Genomic DNA, 27592 nt, shown 5'->3' on the forward strand with positions numbered 1-27592 from the left:
CAAAAGAAAAAAACTTTTGTTTTCAAGTAATCTACTTTGTTTTAATTAACAGTATTTTGTTTAATGTGTATTTTCATTTTAGTTTCAGTTTCTGATAATAGTTGGGCTGATGAGTCTTAAAGGTGTTAAAGGGGGAAAAAAAGATTGAATGATTTTCGGTGAAGACAAACAGTGCAGCGTGTTGAAGGAATAACACTTTATTAATTAGTAGATTATATTATTATATATCAAATATTAACTTCTTACATACATAAATAAAGATACATAAACATACAAATATCTTCATATGAACAAAGTTGGCACTGCAGATTTTTTTCCTGTCAGTCAGACACTGTTGGTTTGAATCAGAGACACTTTTTAAAAAAAAAAATCTCGTCGTCTAAACTAATCACTCAAAACTTCACGATTCTCTGTGATTTATCTAAATTTCTTTTAAATACAATGATTTTTTATTTTAAATCAGGCCACACGTACAGAGATTCCTCAGCTCGGTTAGTGACGTTAAAGGTGCAGAATCAAATTTAAGATTTGAAATAAAGTTAAATCAGAGACGAGAAAAAGATGAGATTCAGTCAAAATTAACCAGAAACACTGCAGAAATTACAGGTTTTCATCACGTTAACGTACTGAGTGTCTGTGCTTTAAACTGGAACTTGGGCTGTCAAAGGGTTATTTTTTAAAATTTTGAATTGAAAAAGATAATTGGGATTTATGGCATTTTTTAAATCACGTTTTCAATTCTTTTATTTTGCATTAAGAAACAGTTATGAAGTCCATATTGACGAGGTAAAGCAATTATTACCAGACTGTCTTGATTAGGAATCAAATGACAGCAAAAAACTGCGTGGGACTGACATAAATTGGGAATATCTGTGAAGTGGAGACTCATGGGTACCCACAGACCCGTTTTCCTTCTGAAGGTCAGAGGTCAAGGGACCCCGTGAAATAAACACACCGTTTTTACATCGCCAAAATTTAGCCTAAATTTAAAGCGTTATTTAGTTACTGAGAGGCTAACACGACCTGGTTGGTACCACTGGATTCCTCAGGTCTTCTAGTTTCATATGATACCAGTATCACCAGTGCAGCTTTAAAACTGAGCCCAGTTCAGCCTCTTAAAGGCGGGAATGTCGGCCGGCAATTAACGCAATATAAAAAAACGAACGTGTTAGTTACGGACCTTAATCACACTGAGATTACAGAGTGACTACTCCGTTATGTCTTCAAATAAACTTGATTTTTTTGCTTTTCCATTTTTCCCGCATGAATCGGAGTCTATACTTCATAATGGAATGCGTCCTCTGACACGTCCACTAAAGACGGACAGAGCAGGAGACGCCGTTTGGACTCCTCGTTTCTCCTGTTATCTCCAGCTCGGCCTGCTGGACTTGCCCGAGTCTCTGGAGTGCGTCGACTTGTCGGAAAAGGTGCCGCTGTCGTTGCGTTTGTGGCCTTTAGGGGGAGCCTGTGAGTCGTGGAGCGGCGAGCGAGGAGGCGCCCTGATGCTCTGAGTCCTCCTCAGCGTGGAGGAGGAGGACGGGCTGTGGAGATCGGAGGATCTGGAGGTGGCGGAGACTCTTAGCGAGCCTGTTCGGGTGAAAGATGTGGCGACAGAGGAGGAGGTCTTTGGAAAGTCAGAGGCGGTGCGGGGTGAAGGGGCAGCAGGAGCGAGGGCGGTGCGTCTGAAAGAGGAGGACGCAGTGCTCCGGGCAAAACCTGGAAGCGGCGATGGGGTGGCGGCTTTGTGCGAAGGAGTCACAGGAGCGCTGACGCTGCCTCCTAAGGCGAGCGCCCGCAGCGTGGAGCGACACATCTTCTCCTCCGGCGGAGGTTTCGGTTTCGTTAATGGCTTCCGGATGGACGGCTTCCTCTGCAAGTCCTGGTTCGGAATACCTGAAACCTCCTTCAGGTCCGGCTGCTTTTGAATGCTGGAGCGCCGGGAGGAAGGCGCAGTCGACGGCCGCTCTCCTCGCCGGACGGAGGCGGTGTTGAGGTTGGAGGCGTTTGTTGCTGCAGTGCTGGAACAGCCCCGCTGGAGGCTGGGAGGCTTCTCGGAGCGTTTGCCCAGAGACGGAGCCCCTCGGCTGGGCCTGGAGATCGGCACGACCCGCCTCATGCCCTGGTTCTCGGAGCTGGTGAGAGTGCGGATCGGCTTGCTTTTATCGCCGCCGGGTTTTGTCGCGGCGGGTCGAGATTTAGAGGTAGGGACGTTCTTGGCGGACAATTTGGAGGAACTTTCCGGCTTCCTATTGGTGGAAGAAGTTGTGTTTTCATTGGTTGTTTGACAGGAAGTGACCTCGTTTCTGCTCCTGTCGTTTGATAATTCTTGGACGACCTCCACGTCTCTCTTCTCATTGGTGGAACCTTCTGCTTCATCTAAATGATCCGCCGCTTCCTCAGACGCACCTGGCGGCGATGCAGGCTCTGCTGGGCGCCACCTTGAGGACGAAACCGGTGACGGGTCATTACAGCGGGAGACAGGCACCGGTTGGCTGCTGATGGGTACAGGCACTGGCTTCTCATTGGCCGGCTGAGGTTCTGAAGGCGTGCGATTGGCTGGGGCAGAAACTGCCACCTGATTGTCACTCCCGCTCTGATTCTGCTGAGTTTGTGCATTGTCAGCGAGGTCCTCAGCGACCTCGCACACACCCGTGACGCACCAAACAACGACCGTGTCCTCCCGTCCGTCCTCCTCCTCTCGCCGTGACTCCGATCTCTCCTCATCTTCCAAATCTATGATCACCACATCGTCCCGTTCATGGAGGCGACTCGTGTATTTGTGACCGACCTCGTCGAACACCTTCAGCTCAGGCACCAGCGTGCATTTCTCTAAAACCACTGACATGTTTCCTGTGGCGCTGCGTTCGGGCTCCTCGTCAACGCCGGCGCTGCGTCCACTAAACTCCAGATCAGCTTTGTTTGTTCTAGCGAGTTCTTTCCTGGAACCAGACTGAAGGTCCGAAAGCGTTCTGTCTTTGCTGTTGTTGGGTTGCTGGTTGGAATCGGAGGTAGTTTTGACTTTACTTGTGGCGTTCACTCGAGTGTGCGTAGCGTCATCGCTGAGGTAAGTGGCGGTTGTATGATTCTGTGCGCTCAAAGAAGGCGTGGAGGCGGCGTGAGGCTGCTGGTTTTGGGGGAAGCTGCGTGTCGGGACCCTCAGTGTCTGAGGGGACAGTCCTGGACTTTTAAGTTCAGGTGATAGAAAAGCTGTCCTTGCCTCTTTGTGCTCAGGGGTCACCATCCCCAGGAGCGTGCTCAGTTCACGGTCAGCGGCGATGGACGGCGAGCTGGACGGAGAGTGGCGGGAGCGTCGTAAGCTCCCGGAGCGCCCCAGAGGACTGTTGGAGTTGTTCAGGGGCGAGCGGGGGCGGCACTTTGGGGTCAGGAGCTCCATCAGGAGCCCGGCGCCGTCGTGTCGTGACACGGCGGATGACATGTCCGTCTCGCTGCTGCAGCGCAGCCCGAAAGCTCCAGCGACCTGCGACAGAGTCACAGTCATTATCAGCCACGCAGCTTATTTTTTATTTAATATTTTGCATTTTGTTAAACCCTTTAAAGTAGTGGTTCCCAACTGGTCCAGACACTGAATCCAGATTTCTCCAGTCCAGTTAAAGGTCCGCACATCAGAGAAATGCCCGAATATTCAAACTCATTTCACAAACTGTAAATAACACGAGGACTTAAAGCAGAATGAAGCAAAAAAACAAAAAACAAAACAAGAATAAAGTGTGATGAGTAAAAACCAACAGTGTTTCTAGAATTTGAAGATATTTGGGGGTAAGCCTGGACCTCTGCAGGAAAAAAAGAAATCACCAGAAAGAAAACGTGCCGTCCAAATATGCGGGCCCAAGGGTTGATGGGGGGGTAATGATTTTTTTGTGTGTATTTTATTTTATTTTTTTAATTTTCTGGCAAGTTCTTTTCGGCTATTTTTTTTCTTTGAATGCTTTTTTGTGAATTTTAATTTTTCTGGCAATTTTTTTTTTAAATTGTTGTAAATTTTTGTTTTCTTAAAAATTTTTGGTGATTTTTTAAGAAAACATGCCTTCCAAAGTCATAAAACCCTATGGATATTATAGGGTTAATGCAGCAAGTTACCAAGTCACATTACTTTTGAGTGCAAAGTTACTTCACAATAAAACATTTTTGGCTCTGGTTTGTGTGTATTTGTATTTCCTGTGTGTGTGTGTGTGTGTGTGTGTGTGTGTGTGTGTGACATCACCTCCTCCCCACCGGCCCATGAGTGCCTCTTCTGCTCCTCCAGCTCCTGTATCCTCCGGCGCCTCGCCGCCTCCTTCGCCTCCCTCTCCGTGTTCTCCTTCATGAAGAAATAATTTAATTTAGCATCATTTCACGGCTGCTGTGTCTGTCTTTGACCAGCAGGTGGCAGCAGAGGTCCGCTGTGCTCTGTATAAAGTGGCTGCAGGGACACTCTACCGTACTTAACCCTTTAAAACCTGCAGCAACATCACTTTTCTTGTGCAAATTTCAAAAACATGGGGAAAAAACTATTTGCAACTTGTACCTTGACAGCATCAGAGAACTTGCAGCAGAAGGTGTTGAAGATGCTGAAGCAGTCGTCCAGTCTGAACGTCTCTCTGTCTTCACAGAAGAAGTCCATGAGCTCGCTGCCTTCCCTCTTCAGCTGCTGCCGGCTGCCGCGCAGCGAGCACAGAGACGAGGTGGCCGACTGACACACGAACAAACACGAGTGGAGGCGTGAAGACAGAAACACACAGTCACTGTACTGCAGTGGTACACAACTTACGGCCTATGGGGCCAAACCTGGCCCCCAACAGGGTGCCAAGTGGCCCCCAACTGTTTTCTAAATGTCAATAAAACCAGAGTGATTCACACTGGGAATTGTTTGTCTACTTTTAGTCTCCATAAGGTGTCAGAGTGAATAAAACAGCATCAAAATAGAGCTTGTTGATCGAAAAAAGTGGAGGATCCCCAACACCCCCGACAGAGGTCCTAGCTAAGACACTAATGTCCTAAAATTATAGAAATTTCCTGAAATCCTTGAAATGTGCTAAAATCCAGCAAACTTCCTAAAATCAGGGAAATGTTTTAAAATCCTATAAATGTTCTAAAATATGAGAATTGACCTTAAAATATAGAAAAGTCCTGGAAAGGTTGTAAAATCCGAGAACTGATCCCCCGCACCTCCCGACAGAGGTTCGAGAAACGTCCCAAAATCCTTGAAATGACATCAAAGAAATGCCCTAAAAGCTTAGGAGCACCCTAAACTCATAAACATATGGGGCCGCTGTGACTGGCCCCTGGCCTCCTGTCATTTTGTAAAAGTGGCCCCCAAAAAAGCAGGTTGGGTCTCCCTGGTGAACGGGGACAGAAAAAAACTGTACAGAACTTTGCTTGGATGTAATATTTGCATTCAGAAGTTGTACTTACTGCAGTATTTATTTCTGTGTGTTTTACCTGCAGGAAACCGTCGAGTTGCTGCAGCAGCTCCGTGTCTCTCTGGATGTTCTCCTCTACTGAGCGCGTGCGAGACGTCAGCCACTGCAGGTCAGCGTCCAGCGTTTCCACGGAGATCCTACAAAAACAACAATACTGTATATTTTAAATATTTTTTATCAACACAAATGTTTTCTGACTTGACAATAAATGTATTTACACATATTTGTTTTGTTGTGATCACATTAATTTAAAGGTAATACTGAGATGGAGAAACTGATGCAGACTGGGGCTGATGGGAAATGTAGTCTTTATAAGGAGAATCTGACCTGGCTGCAGGCTGGACGTGATTCAGCTTCAGAGGAAACTCCAACAGCTTTGTGTCTTTTTTCTGAGCCTCCTGAAGGAGAAAAGAAGAATTAATAATATATATATATATATATATATATATATATATATATATATATATATATATATATATATATATATATATATATATATATATATATATATATATATATAACACACACACACACACACACACACACACACACACACACACACACACACACACACACACACACGTTACTGACCAGAGCAACAAAGTGCAGCAGGTTCATTCCTGGTTTGTTGGCCTTGGTGTCGGCCAGAGACAGAAGGGAAGACAGCTTGAAACCAACTGCGTTTCCTGCATAACCTCCCTGCAACACACACCACACGCACGCACGCACCACACACACACACACACACACACACACACACACACACACACACACACACACACACACAGCAATAAGACACAAAAGCAACGCTTTAATACTACCAAGAGATGTTTAAAAAGTAACGACTACTAAAACAATTACAGCTCACAAAATTACTACAAAAAGACGCAAAAAACAAGGAGACACGATTGACTACAAAGACACACTCAATTAGTTAAAAAAGAGAGAAAACAACTACAAACAACACAAACTAACTACGAGGAGATAAAAAACAATCACAGAGACAAAAAACAACCCTAACAGAGAGAAAAAAAACAACAAAAGACAAAAAAACAAGAGGAGATGCAGGACAACAACTACAAAAAGACACAAGACTAAACACAAAGAGACACAAGACAACTAAAAAGAGACACACAACGACTACAAAGAGACATGAAAACGACTACAATGAGGCAGGGCAACTACAAAGAGACACAACGATTACAAAGAGACAGAAACAACTGCACAGAGACACAAGACAACCACAAAAAGACACTCAATATGTACACACAAAAAGAGACGCAAACGGCCACAAATGATGCAGGACAACCACAAAGAGACAAAAAAAATAACTACAAAGACATAAAAAACAACCACATAGAGACAAAAAACAACGCAAAAGGACAACAAAGAGACATAAAACAACAACGTCTCTCTGTCCCTCTGAGTTCCTGTTTTAATGACTCATTAAGCAGTTTTTCCACTCACAGCGTTGAGGATGTTTCCGGCCTGCAGCACCAGGTGCAGAACAGCATGCAGCTCCTCACAACACATTAACTCTGGAGGAGAGACACCACTTTATTTGCATCGGCACACAAACAAATAAACAAACAAACATCGTGTGGGAAACAAGATTAAAGAGAAAGAGGCAGTTACACATTAATACAGAGGAAAACATCTACACACACACATACAGAGCGTATAATCCCGAAATCCCCCCGTGTGCGCCCGAGCGTGTCATCGACGGCGTGCACATGTGGACGTGTGGTTAACGATTCAGGCAGTTATCAAGTTCACACACACACTGCTAAAAATAGTCGAGGTGTTCGTTTGAGAGTTTGACGAGGAGATTTTCTGCAGGTTTTATGATGCTGAACGTGAATCATACGTAACGAGCATGAAGACAAAACAACAAAAAAGACTTTTATTTGTAACGAAAAATATAAAATAACACCAGACTCTTCATTTTTAACAGATGTTACCTTTGGTGGCGGAGCGGAGGATCCTGATGTCTCGTTTCATGACCTCACACGCTGCGGGAAACTCCTCCTTCAGCAGCATCGACTCAATGCGAACAGAGAAGCTACAGACAGAAAAACTAAAGTTACTGTTTCAGAATATCATGATGTCACAGTGAAGGAGACCTAAAACGTCATCACCTCATCATTTTATCCTATTAGACATTTGTGTGAAATTTTGTCAGAATTGGTGTATGAGTTCTTGAAATACGGCCAAAAACATGTTTTATGAGTCCATTTTTTAGTCCAAGTGGACATTTGTGCCAAATTTGAGGAAACTCCCTTAAAGACTTTTTCAGATGTTTCACAATATAACACTGACCTTTGATCACCACAATCGAATCAACTCATCCTGTAGTCCAAATGGGTGTTTGTGCCAAATGTGAAGAAAAAAAATCCTATTTTACATTGTGTTCCCAAGAATAAGATTGACACAAGGTCATTGTGATCTTTGACCTATGACCACCAAAATCAAATGTTTTCATCACTGAGCCCAAATGGACGTTTGTGCTAAATATAAAGAAATTCCCTCAAGGTGTACTTGAGATATTGTTTTCATGAGAGTGAGATGGATGCCAGATGAAAGGACCTTTGAACACCAAAATCTAATGAATGGATGTTTGTGCCAAATTTGAAGAAATTCCCTCACGGCTTTCTTGAAATGTTGTTTTCACAAGAGTGAGACGGAAGCAAAGTAACAATAACTTTGACCTATGGCCATCAAAATATATTCAATTCATCCTTAAATCCAAGTGGATGTTTGTGCCAAATGTGAAAAAAAAATCCTCAAGGCATTCTTAAGCTATTGTGTTCACAAGAATAAGATGGAGATGCGATGACTGTGATCTTTGTGACTGTGACCGCCAAAATCTAATGTGTTCATTGTTGAGTATAAGTGGACGTTTGTGCTAAAATTACAGAAATTCCCCCAAGGTGTTCTTGAGATATTATTTTCACAAGAATGAGTCTGGACACAAGATCACAGTGACCTTTGAGCACCGAAGTCCGATCAGTTCATTGTTTAAACCAAATGGACGTTTGTGTAAAATCTAATATTTCCTCAAAGTGCTCATAACATGTCATGTTCACAAGAATAAGACAGACAAGGTCACTGTGACCTTGACCTTTAACCCATGTACACCAAACTCTAATCAGTTCATCCTTTAGTCCAACTGGATGTTTGTGCCATATTTGAAGAAATCCCTTCAAGATGTTCATGAGGTGCTGCATTTACAATAATCAGATGGACACAAGGTGATTTTTGACCTGTGATGATCAAAATCTGATGTCTTAACTGTTGAGTCCAAGTGAATGTTTGTGCCAAATTTAAAGAAATTCACTCAAGATGTCCTTTAGATATTGCGTTCACAATAATAAGGCAGATGAGTTCACTGTGACGTGACCTTTGACCACCAAAATCAAATGTGTTCATCTTTGAGTCTAAGTGGACGTTTGTGCCAAATGTGAAGAAATTCCCTCAAAGTGTTCTTGAGATATCACACTCACAAAAATGGGACAGATGGACAGACAACTTGAAAACTTAATGCCTCCGGATACGGTTATCGCCGGCATGGAGGCATAATGAAATACTAATCGAACAAGGACGGTGAGGAGGACGAATTAAACGCATTAAACGTGTTGTTTTTATCTCACTCGCTTCCTTCTCTGCCCTCCGTTGGTCGTCTCTGTTCGTCAATGTTTCTCTAAATGAAAAACCTCCCATCATCCCGCTGCGTCATGTCCCATCAGTCTCTCCACCATCTGCCGTTACCACAAACTCTGAAAGCTTTAAGCTCCATTTGCTCCCCGAAAAAGTCTGTTTTTAAGTCTTTATCTGGCTCCAAATTAGCGTCTTCAGGGGACCCACAAAAAAACAGCAATAAGAAAAACTCATTGTGTGAATAAAACAAAACAATAAAGAAAAAAAGTGGCTGATAAATCAATAAAACAACATCTGCAATAAACTAGTGCCTCAACTGGAATAAAAAAACATGAAAACATGCGGAATTTGGCGGCATATTTTGTGTGCAAATATAACTAACTAGTTAACATTTAAAGTAAAACTCATATGAACTCTTGTTATGGAGCTTTCTATCTGAAATGGACCAGATGTTGAAACCTCACACAGCTGAAGGTTTTTCTGACTACATGAAATAAAAATAATGAATATTAAAATTAAAAGACTCAAGTGATATAAATCAATTCAAATAAATAAATATTTAAATATTTATTATTTATTTAAATATTTAAAATATGGCAAAAAATAGAAAAAAATAACCACACACCAAAAAAGAAAGAAAATAGAATTTAAAAAATAAAGTAAAAAAAGCCACTCATACATACCAAATAAAAAAATAAAAAGAATTAAAAAGTCCCCTTTATTTGCTGAAAAATAAAAGAAAATAAATCCATGAAAAATAAAAGTAAAGAGCCCCCCACGACACACCTAAGATGAGTAAAATAAATTAAAAAAAAAATAAAAATAATTTAACCCCACCCACCCTAACACACACACACACACACACACACACACACACACACACACACAACATATAAACAGACAAATATAAAAATAATTTTAAAAAGCCCCCACACACTCCAAACAAATAGGAATAAAATAATTAAAAATAACGTTAAAAGTAATAAAAAAATGTGACAAATAATGAAACACAGCTCCCCTTCAGCAACAGAATAAACTCCTTGACCACCAACAGTACAAGCGACCAGCAACCAGACTGTTGGAGGTCGAAGGTCACGGCGTCTCACCTGGGGAGCTGAATCAGCAGGTACACGAAGGAATCGGCCAATGAGAGCTTCGAGACGTCGCCTCGATGCGACTTCAACTTTTTCACCTTGAGAAGAGGAAACACACGAAGAAGATATCAACATGATGTCATTTATGTGTGTTTGTGTGTGTGTGTGTGTGTGTGTGTGTGTGTGTGTGTGTGTGTGTGTGTGTGTGTGTGCATCACCTCCTCTGACTCCGGCAGCAGCTTCAGCAGCTCTCTAAGAGGCTCCGCCCCATACAGCTCACTGTTGCCATGGCGAATATCATCTACTATCATCTGATTGGACCTGAAGGAAGATTTCACATTTAATTAATAATAATAATAATAATAATAACAATATATTGTTGTTATTATTACAATAATAATAATATCGTAATAACAATAGCAATAATAATAATAGCTGCGAGAGAGAGCAAGTCACTGAGAAATTATTTTAAAAAAAAGAGGAACATTTTCATAATTATTAAAATGATATAATTATAATTGTGTTACACAAAAATATACTATATATTAATATTTATTCACATTATCATATTTTAACATTTTTTGAAATTTTTCTTGTTTATTTGGTTTTTTTGGGGGGTTACTTTTCATTTTCCAGGTAATTGTCTTGTAGGATTTACTTTTTATTATTATTGTTTTCTCATTTTTGGGTCATTTCTTAAGTCTCTCATTGCCCTCTTTACTTTTTCCTTTTCTTTTTCTGTTTTTTTTGTAAACTGACAGTTTTGTGATTTTCGACTGTTGTTCAGACAAAATTAAACATTTTAAAAAACTGCTCTTTTTCAGGTGGAGTCCGGTGTTTTATTAAACGGATGGTTTATGTAACGCAGCAGCAGACGGAGCGTCCCCCAGACGGAGCGTCCCTCAGACGGAGCGTCCCTCAGACGGAGCGTCCCTCAGACGGAGCGTCCCTCATGCCTGTATGTCTCTGAGTGTTTGGACAGCACTCGCTCTGAACATGTTGACGCTGTCGATGCAACACAAACACGATCGGGACACTCTGTGACTCCGTCCGTTACACGAAACCTCTGCAGGGGTCGTTCAGCGTGTCTTCACGGTTGTTTTGTGTCTCTTTGTCACTTCTGCATCTCCTTGTGGTCACTTCATGTCTCATTTTTTTCTCTTTGTAGCTGTTTTGCATCTCTGTGGGCATTTAATGTCTCTTAGTAGCTATTTTGTGTCTCTTTGTGGTCATTTAATATCTTTTTGTAGTTGTTTTGTGTCTCTTTGTAGTCTTTTCTTCTCTCTTTGTACATGTTTTGCATCTTCTTGTAGTTATTTTGCGTGTCTTTGTAGTTCTTTTGTGTCCCTGTACTTTTTTTATTTGTATCTTTGTATTGCATCATTTTGTGGACGTTTTGTTTTTCTGTTTTTCAGCATTATTATGTCTATATCAAATTCAGAATAATAGCAGATTTCTCTTTTATGTTTATATTTTTATTGATTTATTTCGGTGATATTTTCGTGCTGTGTGACTCTGATCAGTGATCAGCGTCCTCTAATGTGACTTGGAAGCGGTCACGTGTTAATGAGCGTCTCCACCTGCATTCCTTCACAACACGCCGGCATCACCACATCTGTTTACCCATAACACCTCGGGATGAGGGCGAGGACGCTCATCACGCCATCACGCACACACGCCGGCGCGCTGTCGGTCACGCTGACACCGCGGCTCACAGAGGAGACGTACGAGCGCTCACGCTAAATTAATTTACCTCTTGAACTGTTTGAGGAAAATCCCGATGTTCATCCCTCGCTTCGAGTCCAGGATGGACACCTGGCGGAGAGACGGACACAGGCGGGGACAGAGAGGGACGTAAAGGTGAACAGGTGTCAGTTTGAGGTCAGAGCCCAGCTGGAAACTGTCCACACACACCTTAAACAAACACACACACACACACACCTCGTCTTTGACCTCTCTGAACGAGCTCCTGGTCTTCCCGCCCCTGGTGGGCGTGGCCTCCGCGTTTGATTGATGGTCGTTTTGGCCAAACAGTTCCTCGATGGTGCGGACGTCGATCTGGTACTGCTGCTGCACACGGCCCTGAGTCCACAGGTTGGCCCGCCCCTTCACCTGCAGCACAGGACCGGGTGCAAAGGTCATTATGAAAATAATGTAAAAATAAAAACATTTAACCCTTCGAAACCTGAAAAAATGGTTACATTTATATAAAAAAACACCAGGAAAGAGGCCATGAGCAACAAAGAGAGAAATGAACCAAAAATTAGCAAGAAATTAGTAAAAACTACAAGCAAGACTAAGAACTTTAAATTATAATAATTCTATAACTTTATTTTAACAGCAAGCAACACAACAAGATATGGCCCAAACATTAGTATTAAAGTTAAAAGAAAATTATGTGAAAATAGGCAAAAAGAAAAGAAAAGAATATGAAAAACAGAAGCAAAAATTTGCTGGAAAAAATGTCACGATTTCTTACAAAACCATGGGGTACATGCAAGTTAAGAAAAAGCCCAAAAATTAGCAAGACATCAGTAAAAAAAGATAAAAGAGAATTATATGAAAATAAGCAAAAAAATCAAAAAAGAAATTTGTAAAAAGTTGCCAGAAAATTACCAGAAAATAAAAATCAAACAAAAGTTAAAAACAAAAAACAAGAAATTGACCTTTAAAATTGCTGACAATAAAAACAAATTGGTTTAATAAAAATATCGTTATAACCAGAAAAAATTATTTTTCTGGTTATAACGATATTTTTATTAAACCAATGTGTTTTTTTTGCAGTTCATTACAGACAACACACCTCAATGACTTTTCCAAAACTTTCAATGATTCATACAGATTCCTTGACTTCTCCAGGCCTGGAGAACGTGATAAAGACGTTTTCCAGGTTTTCCATGACCCTGGTAACCCTGACCGTAATAAAAAAGTGACTTTACCTGATCCTCTGGGATCGTCTTCCAGAAGAAGCTCCTCACCCTCTTCTTCCTCCTCAGGCCTCCTGCGGGGTCTCCCAGCCCTGGAAGCAGGGGCGGAGGAGGAGGAGGAGGAGGAGGAGGGGGAAGAGGAGGAGGAGGAGGAGGAGGAGGGGGAGGAGGTGGCGGTCTCGCCCGAGTCGCCTCCACATCAGAAAATCCCGCCTGAGGACGAGGAGGAGACAGTGTGACGGCGTCCTCCTGCAGGAAGAATCCCTGCATCTCATTGGCCGGCGAGACGCTGCCCATCACGTGCATCGCCGCGGCCGACTGGACGGGAGCAGAGAGGGGAGGAGGCGGAGGGTGTGGCGGCGCGCGGGTCGGTCACCGCGGTGACGGGCGACCATGGCGACGGGCGGGGTGGCGATGATGAAGGTGGGTCATCGTTTTAGGATCATCGGAGGTTATTTGAGGTCAGACGATTAAAGAGCTGAAGAGAAAAAAAAACAAAGTGAGAAAAACTTAAAGGTTCAGTTTAACATTTTGGAAAACGTACGTACGAGAGTTTGATGACGAGACTGATATGAAGCGAGCAGCCTGTTAGTTTGCAGAAGACTTGAGCAGATTAGGATTTGAGGATATTTTTTAAGGAACAAATGTTTTTTATTTTGGCTTATGAGAGAAGCACCAACTTAAAATAGCTGTAACTTTTTATTTTACTGTCAATTAAAAAAAAAAAACTTTGGAGGGCATATTGCCTTTAAAAATTCATAGCGTTTTTTTTTTTCTTTAAATTTTTGGGTGATTTTTAAAAATATATATATTTTAGGTGATTTTTTCTTCTTTAAAAGTTTTGCCATGTTTTCTTTAATTCTCTTTAAAATTTCCTGATGATTTATAAAAAATATTTTTTGGGGGGCAATTTTGTTTTTCTTTTAAAATTTTTGGTGATTTTTACAGAAAATATACTTTCCAAACCGAAAGGATCACCAAAATAAAAACTGCCTAAATACCCCATTTTTCACATAAATCACACTAATTATTACATGATTTATTTTATAAATTTTTGACTGCGGTTGAAATTGGTCGTATCAGAGCAGGAACATTCGTCCGCGGAGATAAATGAGTCGGAAAAATCCATCCGGCACGAGACTCACACTGATTCACGTGACTGTGTGTGTGTGTGTGTATGTAAATGTGTGTGTGCCGCTTTCAAACGCGTCTCGTAATTAAACCTAATTAATAACTTTACGTCAAACATTAACCTCTGAGTCAGGTCCGTGTGTGTTCTGCTGTCGACTCTTTTCAGCGCCTGAAACGTGTTTGTTTGTTTTCTGTCAACGATCAAACTTTATTCAAACATCAGCTGAACGCTCGCAGGAGTTTCTGTTCCGACTGGACGTCTCTTTACGTGAAGCTGCAGGAAAACGACAAAACATTCACTGTTTGGGGTTTATTTTGATCTGTTTGAGAATATTAACCAGAAAATAATAAATCCTGAAACTCAACCTGCTTTGCTTTGGGGCCACTTAAGCAAAATGACAGAAGGCCAGGGGCCACTCACAGCGGCCCCTAACATGTTTCTGGGATTTTAGGACATTTCTCAGATTTTAGGATGTCTCTAGCATTTTTAAAAAGGATTTTAAAAAATTTCTAGAATTTTAGGATGTTTCAAGGATTTTAGAAAGTTTCAAGAATTTAAAAAAATTCTCAGATTTTAAAACATTTCTGGGATTTTAAGACATTTCTAGGATTTAAAAAAAAAATTATAGGAATTTAGGATGTTTCTCAGATTTTAGAAAGCTTCTCTGATTTTAGGACATATCTAGCATTTTGGGATGTTTCAAGGTTTTTTTTTTAATCTATGATTTTAGGAAATTCCTGGGATTGTAGGATGTTTCTAGGATTTTAAGATATTTATCAGATTTTAGGACGACATTTCTAGGATTTTAGGAAATTTCTAGGATTTTAAAAAAATTCTATGAAATTAGGATGTTTCTCAGATTTTAGAAAGTTGGGCTGTTTCTAGGATTTTAGGCTGTTTTTTTTAAAAAAAACAATCTATGATTTTAGGACATTTCTGGGATTTTAGGATGTTTCTAGGATTTTAAGACATTTATCAGATTTTAGCACATTTCTCGGATATTAAATAATTTCTAGTAATCTTTGTTTGTTGTAGGAGTTTTCTAGGACTTTAGGACATTTTTACGATTTTGGGAGGTTTCTGGGATTTTAGAACAGTTTTTGGATTTTAGGATATTTATCGGATTTTAGGATGTTTTCAGGACAGATCCTATGACTTCAATTCATCAAAAATATTTTAAGTTTTTGTTTTTTTGGTTTTACTTTTCTTAGCAACTTCAATATAACATGGCGTAAGTAATATAAAATAATTTTAAAAATGTCTTTAATGGATTAATTTTGTCGGTCCACTGAACTTCCCTGAGTATTTGAACTCCTCGTGATGTCGCTTTTATCATCACTCTCTGTTATGTTTCTGCCAGCTGACATTTTTCACAGTTTCACTAATTTCCATCGTTTCTACTGTTTCTTTTGAAGCTTTTAGTTTCAGTCATAAAAACATTGACAGTAATTCTTCTGCTGATGAACTGCCCTCTGCTCTGTTTATTCTGCTATACAGAGAAGACTTCCATAAGGAAATCTGTATACGGTGATCCTCACATCTGGACTTCATTCTGCACCGTTATATTATTTAACACACACACACACACACACACACACACACACACACACACACACACACACACACACACACACATAGGGTGAGTCTCACGTGTAAAGTTCTGGATACATGTCGACAGAGATGTACACTTCCTCCTGATGAATTAAAGATGAGTGTGTGTGTGTGTGTGTGTGTGTGTGTGTGTGTGTGTTACATAACTCAATCTCACATCTCTGTTTGATCGCTGGATTTCTTCCCTCAAACCTTCGAGTTAATCGTGCTAACAATGTGTGTGTGTGTGTGTGTGTGTGTGTGTGTGTGTGTGTGTGTGTGTGTGTGGGTTGCTGCTGTAATATATTTCAGTCCTGACCTGATTTCTGCTGATGTATTTATTTATTTGGGAAAAGAATGTTGCATCTTTCACCAAACTCCATTAAAAATTATATATATATATGTATATATATCGTACATCGTATAATATATTTTCTTTATTGTATTTTATTTCTTTATTGTATATTATGTCTCTCTCAAAATTGCGACTTTATTCTTGTAATATTATGAATTTATTCTTGAAATGTGTTTTTTTCCCCATTAACATGGCCCTAATCCTCTGTAGTAAAAAACCTTATCTTGATTTCTTAAAAAATTACAACATTTTCACATTTTATATTTTTAATAAGCACTGAGTAAAAAAGGTAGTCAAAGTTAAAATAAAAATCTTCCACTTTACAAAAAACCCCTAACATGATAAATAACCTTAAAACATTCAAAGATTACTTTTATTTTTGTGTACTTGTGTTAAGGAATATATATATTTTTTCCATTATTCAGCACTTTTTGGGTAATTTCCTGCTTATTTTGTAATTTTGTGCAACTTTATACTAACTTTATACTTTATACTTTTTGCTAATTTTTCCTTCTCCCCATAGTTTTTGCAAGTAATCAAACAAATCTGCAGATTTTTTAAATTGATTAAATTAAAGTCAAACAGCTGCAGAAACTGGAGCATCGCTCCTGCAGCCTGTGAGGGTAATGCTGTTACCTGCGCTGTTAATTTGAATATGAGAGCTGAACACAACAACAGTCCTGTTCGACCGGCTCTGCGCTTATTATTCATAAAACAGCCTCTTTATTGTGGCGACGTGGCTGACAGCTCCTCACACGGACGTTAACTCTGAGAGTCGGCGGACAGTTTGTCAGAAAAATCTTCGGAGGACAAAAGCAGGAGGAGGGGGAGCTGTTTTGTGCGCTGTCACTGTCAGTTAGTAGCTGGCTGGCGTTTTCTCGGAGCCTCTCTCTCTGAATCGAGGTCAGAGCGGGAATGTGGAGCATCAGACGGATGTATGAGGGGATCGTAATTGGGTCGTCGGCTGAGAAAAGCTAACTAACCAGAGTTCGTTCCGGCGGCTCGGCTCAGTTCAGTGTCACTGCAGATTTCCCAGCGTGCATCTTAAAAAACGAGCCGCGCCGCCGCCAGCCTGCGTCACCCAGAGGTGTCGTTCACCACCGAGAGTCGTGACAACATCTGGAGCTGATGTGAAAACGCAGGACAGCTTCCTGTTTGAGTTTATTTCATTTCGAACAAATGAAGATAACAGTAAAAATATTTTAAAAATTTTAAAAATATTCTTTAAAAGCTGATTCATGTAAATACACAGTGGCAGAAGAAGTACTCGGATCGTTTGAACAAGTACAAATACAAGAGTGTAAAAATACAACATTAAAAGTTAAAGTCTTGCATTGTATTAAAGGCAAAACACTTCAATACTTGAAGTACTTGTTTTGCAGAAAATCCGCCCGTGACTGATAGTTTTGATAGTTGTAGTATTTGTACTAGTAGTAGTGGTAATAGAAAAAGCCACAGTACTGAAATAATAAAAAATATAAAGTAGTACTAATTTATTTTAGTCAATATTTTTCGCAGTAGAATAAGAAGTAGTAGTTAATGGTAAAAGTCGTAACAACAAAAGTAGTTGCAGGAGTACTAATATTGTAGTCATCGTAGTAATGGTAGTACTGGGGATACTGCAGTAGTAGTTATAACAAAGTAGCCAAACTCAGTTCAATCATCGGTTCACACTCGAACTCATCATTAACCCCTCGACCTCGTTAACCAATCAGAGCTCTCCGTGTGAACCAGGTCAAAAGTTTGGTCTATTTTTACGTTTAGACTCGCGTGATTGGATGATGACAATGATGTCATGAGCAGTTCAATGGCCCCCAAAAAAGCTTTTGTTCACGAGCGTTTGAGGATGGAGGGATGAGTGAGGAAACCACACACACACACACACACACACACACACACACACACACACACACACACACACACACACACACACAGTGACCCCGATTTTGTTGTCTGCCAAGTCAACAAACTGCCATTGTTTGTAACCTGGTCTGTTACCCTGACGACCAGCAGCACTCTAACCAGTTGCCACGGTAGCACATGGCAGCACCGCTCCTTGGCATCTAAAACACATACACAGACACACACAAGCGTGCACATGCACAGGCATGCACGCACGTACATACACACACACATACACACACACACAGTTTTCTTGCGTTCTTGCTCAACAAAGGAAAGAATAATGCAGAAAACCGCAGTGCAAATTACAGTAATTTTGAGTTTTCCTTTCGCTTTAGCAAATGTATCAAACTTATAAAATTATCTCAGGTATTTTCCTAAATATTAACATTTGATTGAAAATTCTGTCACCAAATAATATCTATTCTAATAGACAGACAGGCTGAAAAAGAAAAATAAAGCATGACGTAGGTGTCACCTATACACCTGGTTGTATGCCACAAAGCAGTCAAGCAGCACATTCAGTATGAAGGTAAAGTTGACTTTTAGGATATAAAATGTCATCACTTCATAATTTTATCCTACTAGACATTTGTGTGAAATTTCATCCAAATTAGCCTATGATTTTCTGAGTTATGGCCAAACGTGGCATGTTTTGTGAGGTCACAGTGACCTTTGACCACCTATGTCTAATCAGTTTAGTGCTTTGAGTCAAAGTGAACGTTTGTGCCAAATTTGAAAAAAAAATAAAATAAAAATAATTCCCAAGGTGTTCTTAAGATACTGCATTTACAAAAATGAGACAGAGAGGTAACAGTGACCTTCACCTTTGACCCATGACAACCAAAATCTAATCAGTTTATCTTTGAGTCCAAATGGACATTTGTGCCAAATTCAAAGAAATTCCCTTAAAGCCTTCTCAAGATATAGAATAAATATAACTTTATGACATACATATTTTTTGTCATTTAAGTATTTTTAAAAAAATCAATTCAGTAGAATTTTGGTTAAAGTGAATCAGTGAATAACTGAATAATTTTTAGTATAATAAATGCAAATGCAAAGTTTTAGTCACTGTCAGTGATGTCTGCTGTAACACTGAGCTAACTGTGATTCTCACTGCACAAATATTTAAATAAGAATAAAATAAAGCTAAATTAAACTATTTTACCTTTGTAAAAATACTTTGGCTTTTGATAAAACTCCAGTCTTAACTACCACTTAAATACTGACGTCCACAAGATAAGATTTTAAAAAATAGCAATATTTGAGAAATTCTGAGTGATGGGACCTTAGGCGTTAGGGTTAACGGGAGTTACTGGTTACTATAGCAACAGCCACCGGAGCAGGATAGGCTGCCAGTGAAAGTGCACAGAAAAACTCACACACACAAAAGTCACTGCAAACCTGTTTGAAAAATAATACACTGACAAATATTTACACTACAAATTCATCTGACCTCTCCTCTTGTGTCACACACACACACACACACACACACACACACACATGCGCATGCACACGCACACACACACACACACACACACACACACACACACACACACACACACACACACTTCAAACCTTTCACTGAACAAACAACATGACCTCACACTCAAACACACACAGAGGCTGACTCACGTCATGTGACAAGTTATAATTATACGAGACGTCTGATGAAAAAAGGATCATCCACTGGTGATGTAAGACAGGTTTTAGAATTTGCAAAAGAAAAACTATTTAAACTAACAAAGTAAAAGTACTCACTGTGTAGTAAACATCACACCAGTATTAAAAAAAACAAAAAATAAAAGGCATACTTGTCTGCTACATGGCTCTAGTCTACTGGCAATCGAATAGGAATTTTCTGCCTATTTTTGGCAGGTTTTCACATCTTTAAAGAATTTGTATAAACATGCTAATTTTGGCTGAAAAGGGGTATTTTTACTGCACGGGTTGTGTGAGAGTTTGGAAATGGATGTTTTTATAAAGTTGTTGAGAGTAACTAAACTACCCACTTTTGGCTTGAGTGCCTCCTCCCTGGAATGTAAAGAACAAAAACCCGTGCTGCCTCTTGATCCACAACACCTCCCTGACCCCCTGCACACACACAAAGTAGTTGGTGAGAGGGGAGCGACAGGAGGCTCGGTTAGCGAAAAAAAAAAGGCTCCTGCCCATGAGCGATTAACTGCTGCTGAGGAAAAAAAAAGTTTTTGGAGTCGAGGACAAAACAGTTCTCAATTTCAGCATAACACGGGATGAGTTATTTCCAATCATCATATGGGGGATGTCACGTTCATTATGCAGTACATTGAATTTATAATCTTATCATTTACTTACAAAATCTGATGAACAAATTTGCACCAATTTTTCTTACTTTTTTTGTGGGTTTGGGTCTTTTTGTCAGATTTTTTGACAATAATAAAAATAAACAGCAGCGTCATCCTTTTATTACAATTTACAACAACGTATCCCCAAAGAACGTTTTGTATCATATCCTACAAAAATGTACATACAACAGCTCGGATGACATCGATCGAAATCAGCGTCCACAAATGACATTTCGTCCTTAATGTAAAGTTCTGTAATTAACGTATAGTTACAGAGATTAGATTTAGGAAATGAGGATGTTCGTTAAATAACTCAAAGTTCGCTCAAAGCTCTCACGGTTCCAAACACGCAGCTCCTGGGGAAAGTCAACCGGGAACGTTCGGATTTTTCGGACCCGCCCAAACTGCCTCCTTATTGATCTGGACTGTCTCTTTGTTCAGTCCCATAAACGCATTCGTCCCGTGGGATATGTTCGAATTTGGGTGCATTACTTTTTGTAAGAAAACAGTTTATGAGAGCAGCCTGCTCACAAAGCTGAACCTGCAGAAGTTTCCAGATGACTCAGCGGTCTACAGGTGCGTCTCGCAGGTGAACCGCCTCCAACTCAGTCAGAGAGAACAAAGAGCTGCTGGTGGACTTTTACAGGACAAAACACACCTGAAGCACCAATGAGAGTCCAGGGAGTGGACGCAGGTTCTCATTCTCTCAGTGTAACGTTGCCTCGGACTGAAAACCCTGACGTCAGAGGGATTTCCAGTACGAACGACCTGCAGCAGAACCACCAGCACCACTATCGGCTCACTGCTGACGGCAGCTGTCACTCAAGTTCATGCTTTTTTTCCAAAAATCAGCTGCTGTCGTTTCATTTCTACAGTTTCTCCGGTGACTCGGCGGAAAAAAAACTGTCTCTGGCGTGTTAATATGAAAGAAATGTGGAAGTTTGGGATCCAGCGTGGTGAGCTGGGACAAAATAAGTGCTGGTTTGACGGAGGAAGAGGACAGACGAGACAGACGAGACACTCAGACCGTTGCAGATAATCCGCTGAGGTTGAGTTCAGATATTTTCCAGCCTGAGACGAATGTTTGTGGACGGAGACACCATCACTGTGACGTCTGTCCACTTTCTGCTGATTCAGTTTGACTCTCTGCAGGTGACACTGTTACATATATAACTTACTGTGTAGAAATACATATAAGACAAATACAAAAACTTCATTAAACTCACTGTTTATCAAACTAAAGACTTTGATGAAAGTTTTGGTCGCCTCAAAAACAGAAAATAGACTTAAACCAGCATTTTAAGCCTCTGTGTGCATAAAAAAGCACTTTTCTTAATAGATTATTAGTAACATTAACATCGATTAATTGTAATTTGAGCTTTTTTTTTGCAATAGCAAACGTAATTTTTCCTCAATCAAAGCTCACAATTCAAACATATTGCAAATTGCAATTATTACAATAAAAAATGCAGAACTGTATTATGTTTGTGGTTTATTACATTTGTGGGCTGTTACAGATGTTTCTGGCTTTAATTGTAATTTTCAACATTTTTTTTTTTTTTTCTGCTACGATAATAAACCAGTTTTCATTTTTTCGATTACTGGAAATGAGTCACTCGGCAGGAAAAAGCTCACAAACAGAAAAACATCCGTCACAGCTCCAGCAGCCGGAGAGAGAAAATATTATTACTCTAACATCTTTTACACCTTTTCAGAGCAGAAAGGGATTAACACCCTGACAGCGCTGCACTGACGCCGTCTCTGGATAAATTAGACGATCGGGGTGGAAACTGCTCCAGATAGCGACTCGTGAGTCACACAAGCTGCTTTAAATATTTCCTCCTCTCTGGTGATTTGTGGAGGTTTACAGGCCGGCTGGTTGCTGCTCAGCAGTCTGACAGATTAGCTCCCACACTTTCTCCAGCAGTGACACATCGCCCGAGCCTCAGTTTGAGGATTACAGACGCAGGTTAGCAGAATATACGAGCTTCAGGCTGCAGGAATCATCCCAAAAAAGCAGAACACAAAAAGCCTCCAGACGCCGTCCTGAATCCACAAATCCAGAAACTATCCAGAACCTGATCCAGCTGAAAAGACTATAATACCAACTATTATTTCCAAAGTCAACGACTTTCACACATAATTATAAGAAACTGTCCAAAATAAGCCACGCGATATAACGATATTATATCGTATCGAGATATGAAACTATATATCATCTTAGATATTGGGTATTGTAATATAATAAACTTTGTATATTGTAATATAACATATTATTATATATATTGTAACATAATTGGATACTGTAGTAGAATAAATATAATCAATGGTGTGGTTTTTTGCTGATTTTAAAGATGACATTAGAGGAAATTTGGCAGATATTGTTTTATCAGGGCTAATACCAATACTGATTAGTAGCTAATGAAATTGATAACCGATATTTGGAATCAATTTGAAAATTTAGACTTTGGAATAGGGGTCAACCAATATTGGTTTTTCAGGGCAGATGCGGATACTGATTATTAGCAGTTAACCCTTTGAAACTTAAGCAACACATGGCCCAAAAGTAGAAATAAATCAGTAAAAAGTTACAAGAAATTTACCCGAAAAAAGGAAAAAAAGAAAGAAAATCGAAAAAATTAATAAATATCACAATGACCCCAAAAAGTATGAAAAAATAATACATTCTGCAACATAATATGAAATGTATAATTGATTATTAATTTATTTCCTCTTGTCATTTTCCGTTGTTTTTGATCATTTTCAAATTAATTCTCCCCCCTTTTTTCTAAATTTATGTTAATATCAGCTCCAGTAATCTGCCAGCCCGACTACAAACGACCAATAAATATCCAAAAAAACATGAAAGAATCTACACAAAATTACACATAATATCTCCAATACACCATTCATGTACACCCAACACAAAAACGAGCAACAAACATCCAAAAAAACCCACCGAGAATCTAAAAAACTACCAAAGAAAGAAGCTTTTTCCAGAAAGCATCCAGAATCACAGACTGAGCACAAACACGGCGTCACCGTGGAAACACGAATAAAACTCCTCGAGGAGGAGGAGGAGGCCGCCGTCTTATTTACCAGACAAACAGCAGTAAACACGTGTGTGTGTGTGTGTGTGTGTGTGTGTGTGTGTGTGTGTGTGTGTGTGTGTGTGTTGTGATGGTGATTTGGGGTTGAAGCGAGGACCCCCCACACTGCTTTTTAAACATCATTAGCATGAAAAACACATCAGTTTTGTCTTGTTTTTTAGCTCCGATGTGCCAAAAAAAAGTGTTAAAAAGTACAAAAAAATACAAAATCCTCTTTAAATCTCTCCGAGTGACTGACGGCTCCTTTTTCTTCGACGGAGGAAGTGAGAGATTAAAGTTTACTGCTGTCGTTTTTACAGTCTGGCGGAGCATCAGTCGCCTCTGGGGTTACCATGGCGACAGAAAGCGAAAGACAAGACAGTCGGGCCCAAAAACGGCGTCCTGTATTCAAAATGTCACCGTGCCGGAGCTTCAGCGGAGCTCCAGGCGGGTCAGGAGGTCGGACACAACGCTCGAGACACACACACACACACACACACACACACACACACACACACACACACACACACACACACACACACACACACACACACACACACACACACACCTGCTGAAATCTCCTTTACAGTCAAACATCCAGGAATCTACCCAGAAATCACCAATAAATATCAAAAACATTTTTTTAAATCTACCCAGAAAAAAAAGGTTAAAAATATCCAAGAGAATCTGCCCTGATATTGACAATAAATATAAAAAATGTAAAGAGTCACAGAAAAAACAACAGTAAATATCAATGAATCCATCCAAGACTAAACCTCGATATATTTCCAAAAAATATCCCCCCAAAAATTAAAGAATCTACCCTAAAATCACCAATAAATCTCTAAAATTCTAAAGAATCTGCCCTGAAATTACCAATAAATGTAAAAAATTAAGAATTAAACAAAATGAAATTATCAATAAATCATAAAAGATACAAAAAAGTGTATGACAGCTTGACATTATACAGCACAACAGGCAACCTATATATATTAAAAAATATGTAAAATAATTTTAATAAAATTATAAATATTGTTTTGTGGACATTTTTTTTGGTTTAGTTTATATCTAATAATCTCCCCACAGCTAATTTTCAAGTCATTTTCTTGTTATTTTTTACTATTTTCTTTTGCAGTTTTTTGGATATTTCTTTCCTAGTTGCTCATAGCCTTTTTTTTTTTTTTTTTTTTAAATTTTTTGACCGATTTTCCAGTTTTAAATGCTTGTGAAAGGCGTCTGATATAAGCACCAAAAACTGATGCAGATCCAGGTTCTAAAGGGTTAAAAGCTGTAATGCCTGAGCGGTCGATAAATTTAAGAAAATACAAACAGGTTTTGACTTTATTATCTCTTTCTCAATGATCGAACGCAGACTTCAGCCTGCGTTTCTTGTAGTTTGAGTTTTCTCGACGCGTCACGAGTTTAAACATCCTGAGGCCAAAAAAAATGCTGAATCCTAAAAACATCCTTTTCTCTGCAGAGATCACGAAGAGTCTGCAGGCGCTGCAGCACAAGAGCCACAACATTTACTTCAGATTCAAAATGCGACAGATTTCATGTTTTCTGTTCAGTTTAGCTGAATTTTAGTCGTTTATTTTTCGAGATGAGTCATAATTAAGGCTTTTTAAAAAAAAGTGCCACTCAGACTCAAGTCTAAAACCAAAGTTCCCAAAATTGAAAAAAAGTTTTATTTTGCCCAAATGTTTATTGATACTTTTTTTGTCCATTTTTGAGTCGTTTTTTGGGTGATTTTTTGACTCTGCATGTGAAATTGAACATCTCTTTTAGTTTAATTAGAAGAATTTATTAAACTGTTTCACCAAAAATAGATGTTTGAAATTATTTTCTGATTTTATAATGTAAAGCAAATTCTCATAATTTCAATGTCTGAGAATTTTAAGACTTTTGTGAAATTTATTTAAGTCATTTTAATATCAATTAAGGCCTTAATTTAGATTGATTAGATCAATGCTTTTTAAGACTTTTTTAAGGATCTGTGGGAACCCTGAACATGAACAGTTTACATTTGGGCTCCGGTGATCTGCGAAGTCTCAGTATCGTCATTATTCATTTTAGTTTGACTTCTAATTAATCTGAACATTAAAAGAAATAAAAATAGAAGATGCAGCTTTCAGTCACTTAAGGCGAGAAAAAAACATTTAAGTGGAAAAATACTATTGATAATCACAAAAACTCACTAGATTTCACTACAGATGACCCAAAACGAAGTAAATTTGATTTAAAAAAACTATATAATACTAAATATTAGGATGTTTAGGGAGTATTTTCTCCTGTGAAATCTATCCAATGACAACAAAAAGGACTTTTAAACTCAAATTTCACAGAAAAAAAACACACAACTGGAGCGAGCAGCCCCACAACAACATGTTGGCATCAATTCTGATGATCAATTTGTCATTTTAGTAATTTTATGAGCAAAAATAGCAAAAATAACAACTTGGTTGGATAAAACATCATATTTGAAATCACCTCCATGGGCTCTAGGAACAATTTCTGATTAATTTACATTAATTCACAAAAATATCACACCTTCTTTAAATTACAGACAAATAAATAAATAAATGTATTTATTGATTTTATTGCTAAGAATTCACCACAAGATCTATGGAGTCAGTAAAGTTGAGCACCAAAAGCAGCAATATTCTGGAAATATTTGCAACCTTAAAAAAATATTTTTTTAAAGAAAGTTGATGCAAAAATACTGCAGATAATTCTGGGGATATTATAAGAAATACCGCAGAATAATAAACACCCTTAAGTCCACATAATAATAATACTTATATGATTAATATTATAGCAACAACACAGGACACTAATAAACCCAAACAAATGCCACAAATTATTTTAAGAATATTATAGACATGTTGAATAAAGAGAAAACACCTAAAACTCACCGCAGACAAACTGCAAATCACCATAAAACCAGAAAATAAACTCAACAGCCTGCAGATAGTAGCGTGATTATTGTAAAAACACAGAGCTCCGCACAGGTCTGCTGAATAAATATTTAAACCAGGACATTAAACATCAAAGAGCCAAAATAAATACACTCCCTGATGAGGGAAATACATCAGAAACAAACTGGAGGAATATTCTGGAAATGTTGAATCTTCATGAGATTAATTATTTTAAAGTGTCATCAGAGCATAAAAAACTCACCATGACGAACCACTAAATAAACAAATGTAATAGTTTTACAAAAGATTTAACACCTTAAAGACTGTTTAAGTATCACAAACTGAAGGCCGAACTATTCTTGAGATTAAACTCAACTGTATAAACCACCACATGGACATTTAGGCTGCTGGTTATGAGGCGCTTTCCAAGAAAATGTCGAAATTTGAATGTAGTTTGGTTAGCGCGAGGTGTCACCGTGTTAAACAGCTTGTTAGCGTGCAGAGTCAATTCCGATCAGCGCAAACATGAACCGACTGTGACACTGAAATCAACAGGGCGGAGAAAGAGCAGAAAGACGGCTGAAATTCTCATCCAAACTCACCGGAGTGAACGGCTGCAGCGGCGGACTCTCCTCCGCGCGGAACCTCCGTTTCAAAACGTCCAAATTTGCAGCAAAACAAGATTTACTGATCCCGTTTGACTCCGGTTGGCATCCGAAGGCAGCGCGCGCTATGCAGCCGACCGACACACTGACATCGGCTGCGGCGAGCGCGTGCGGGTGCGCGCGTGTTTGCAGGAGAGAGACAGAAAGAGGTGGGGACCCGAGGCGGCCTGCGCATGCGTGATCACTCAGGTGGAAGGGAAGGCGCTTTCTCTCGTACACGCCCACCTGCCGGGTCACACACACACACACACACACACACACACATACACACACATACACACACACACACACACTGAAAATGGTAGGCCAACTTGACTATAAGGGAGTAAGAATAATCAGGACCATCTACTTTGAAGTATTAAAAGTAGTAGTAGAAGTACCCAGTACCCAATTTTTTGAAAGAAAAGAAACGAAAAATCACAGAAAAACCTAAAAAAAAATAAGACATACAGCCAAACTCCAGATCATTACAAAGGACAAAAAACATTTAAAAACAATTAGTTAGTTAATTTGACA

General features: G+C 39.4%; 1 protein-coding gene across 1 annotated transcript; it reads right to left on the bottom strand.

Moving 5' to 3' along the window:
• Window positions 1-181: 181 nt before the first annotated feature.
• Window positions 182-27234, bottom strand: LOC121966290 (uncharacterized). The gene is made up of 14 exons (XM_088073707.1): window positions 27014-27234; window positions 13111-13576; window positions 12113-12283; window positions 11925-11986; window positions 10390-10492; window positions 10184-10269; window positions 7382-7482; window positions 6888-6958; window positions 6012-6119; window positions 5748-5818; window positions 5440-5557; window positions 4526-4690; window positions 4223-4318; window positions 182-3478 (listed from the first exon to the last, which is right to left on the bottom strand). The coding sequence occupies exons 2-14, from the start codon at window positions 13402-13404 to the stop codon at window positions 1364-1366; spliced, it is 3561 nt and encodes a 1186-aa protein (XP_087929833.1). The 5' UTR covers window positions 13405-13576; window positions 27014-27234; the 3' UTR covers window positions 182-1363.
• Between the last annotated feature and the right edge of the window lie 358 nt (window positions 27235-27592).

This window comes from Plectropomus leopardus, chromosome 23 (genome assembly GCF_026936395.1).
Source record: "Plectropomus leopardus strain MGB_pleo_1.0 chromosome 23, ASM2693639v1, whole genome shotgun sequence".
Taxonomy (NCBI): Eukaryota; Metazoa; Chordata; class Actinopteri; order Perciformes; family Serranidae; genus Plectropomus; species Plectropomus leopardus.

Coding starts and splice junctions, on each gene's coding strand:
- LOC121966290 (XM_088073707.1), bottom strand. CDS start 13,404: ATGCACGTGATGGGCAGCGTCTCGCCGGCCAATGAGATGCAGGGATTC. Junction 5,558..5,747: donor CACGTCCAGCCTGCAGCCAG/GTCAGATTCTCC, acceptor TTGTTTTTGTAG/GATCTCCGTGGAAACGCTGG. Junction 4,319..4,525: donor AGTTCTCTGATGCTGTCAAG/GTACAAGTTGCA, acceptor TTCTTCATGAAG/GAGAACACGGAGAGGGAGGC.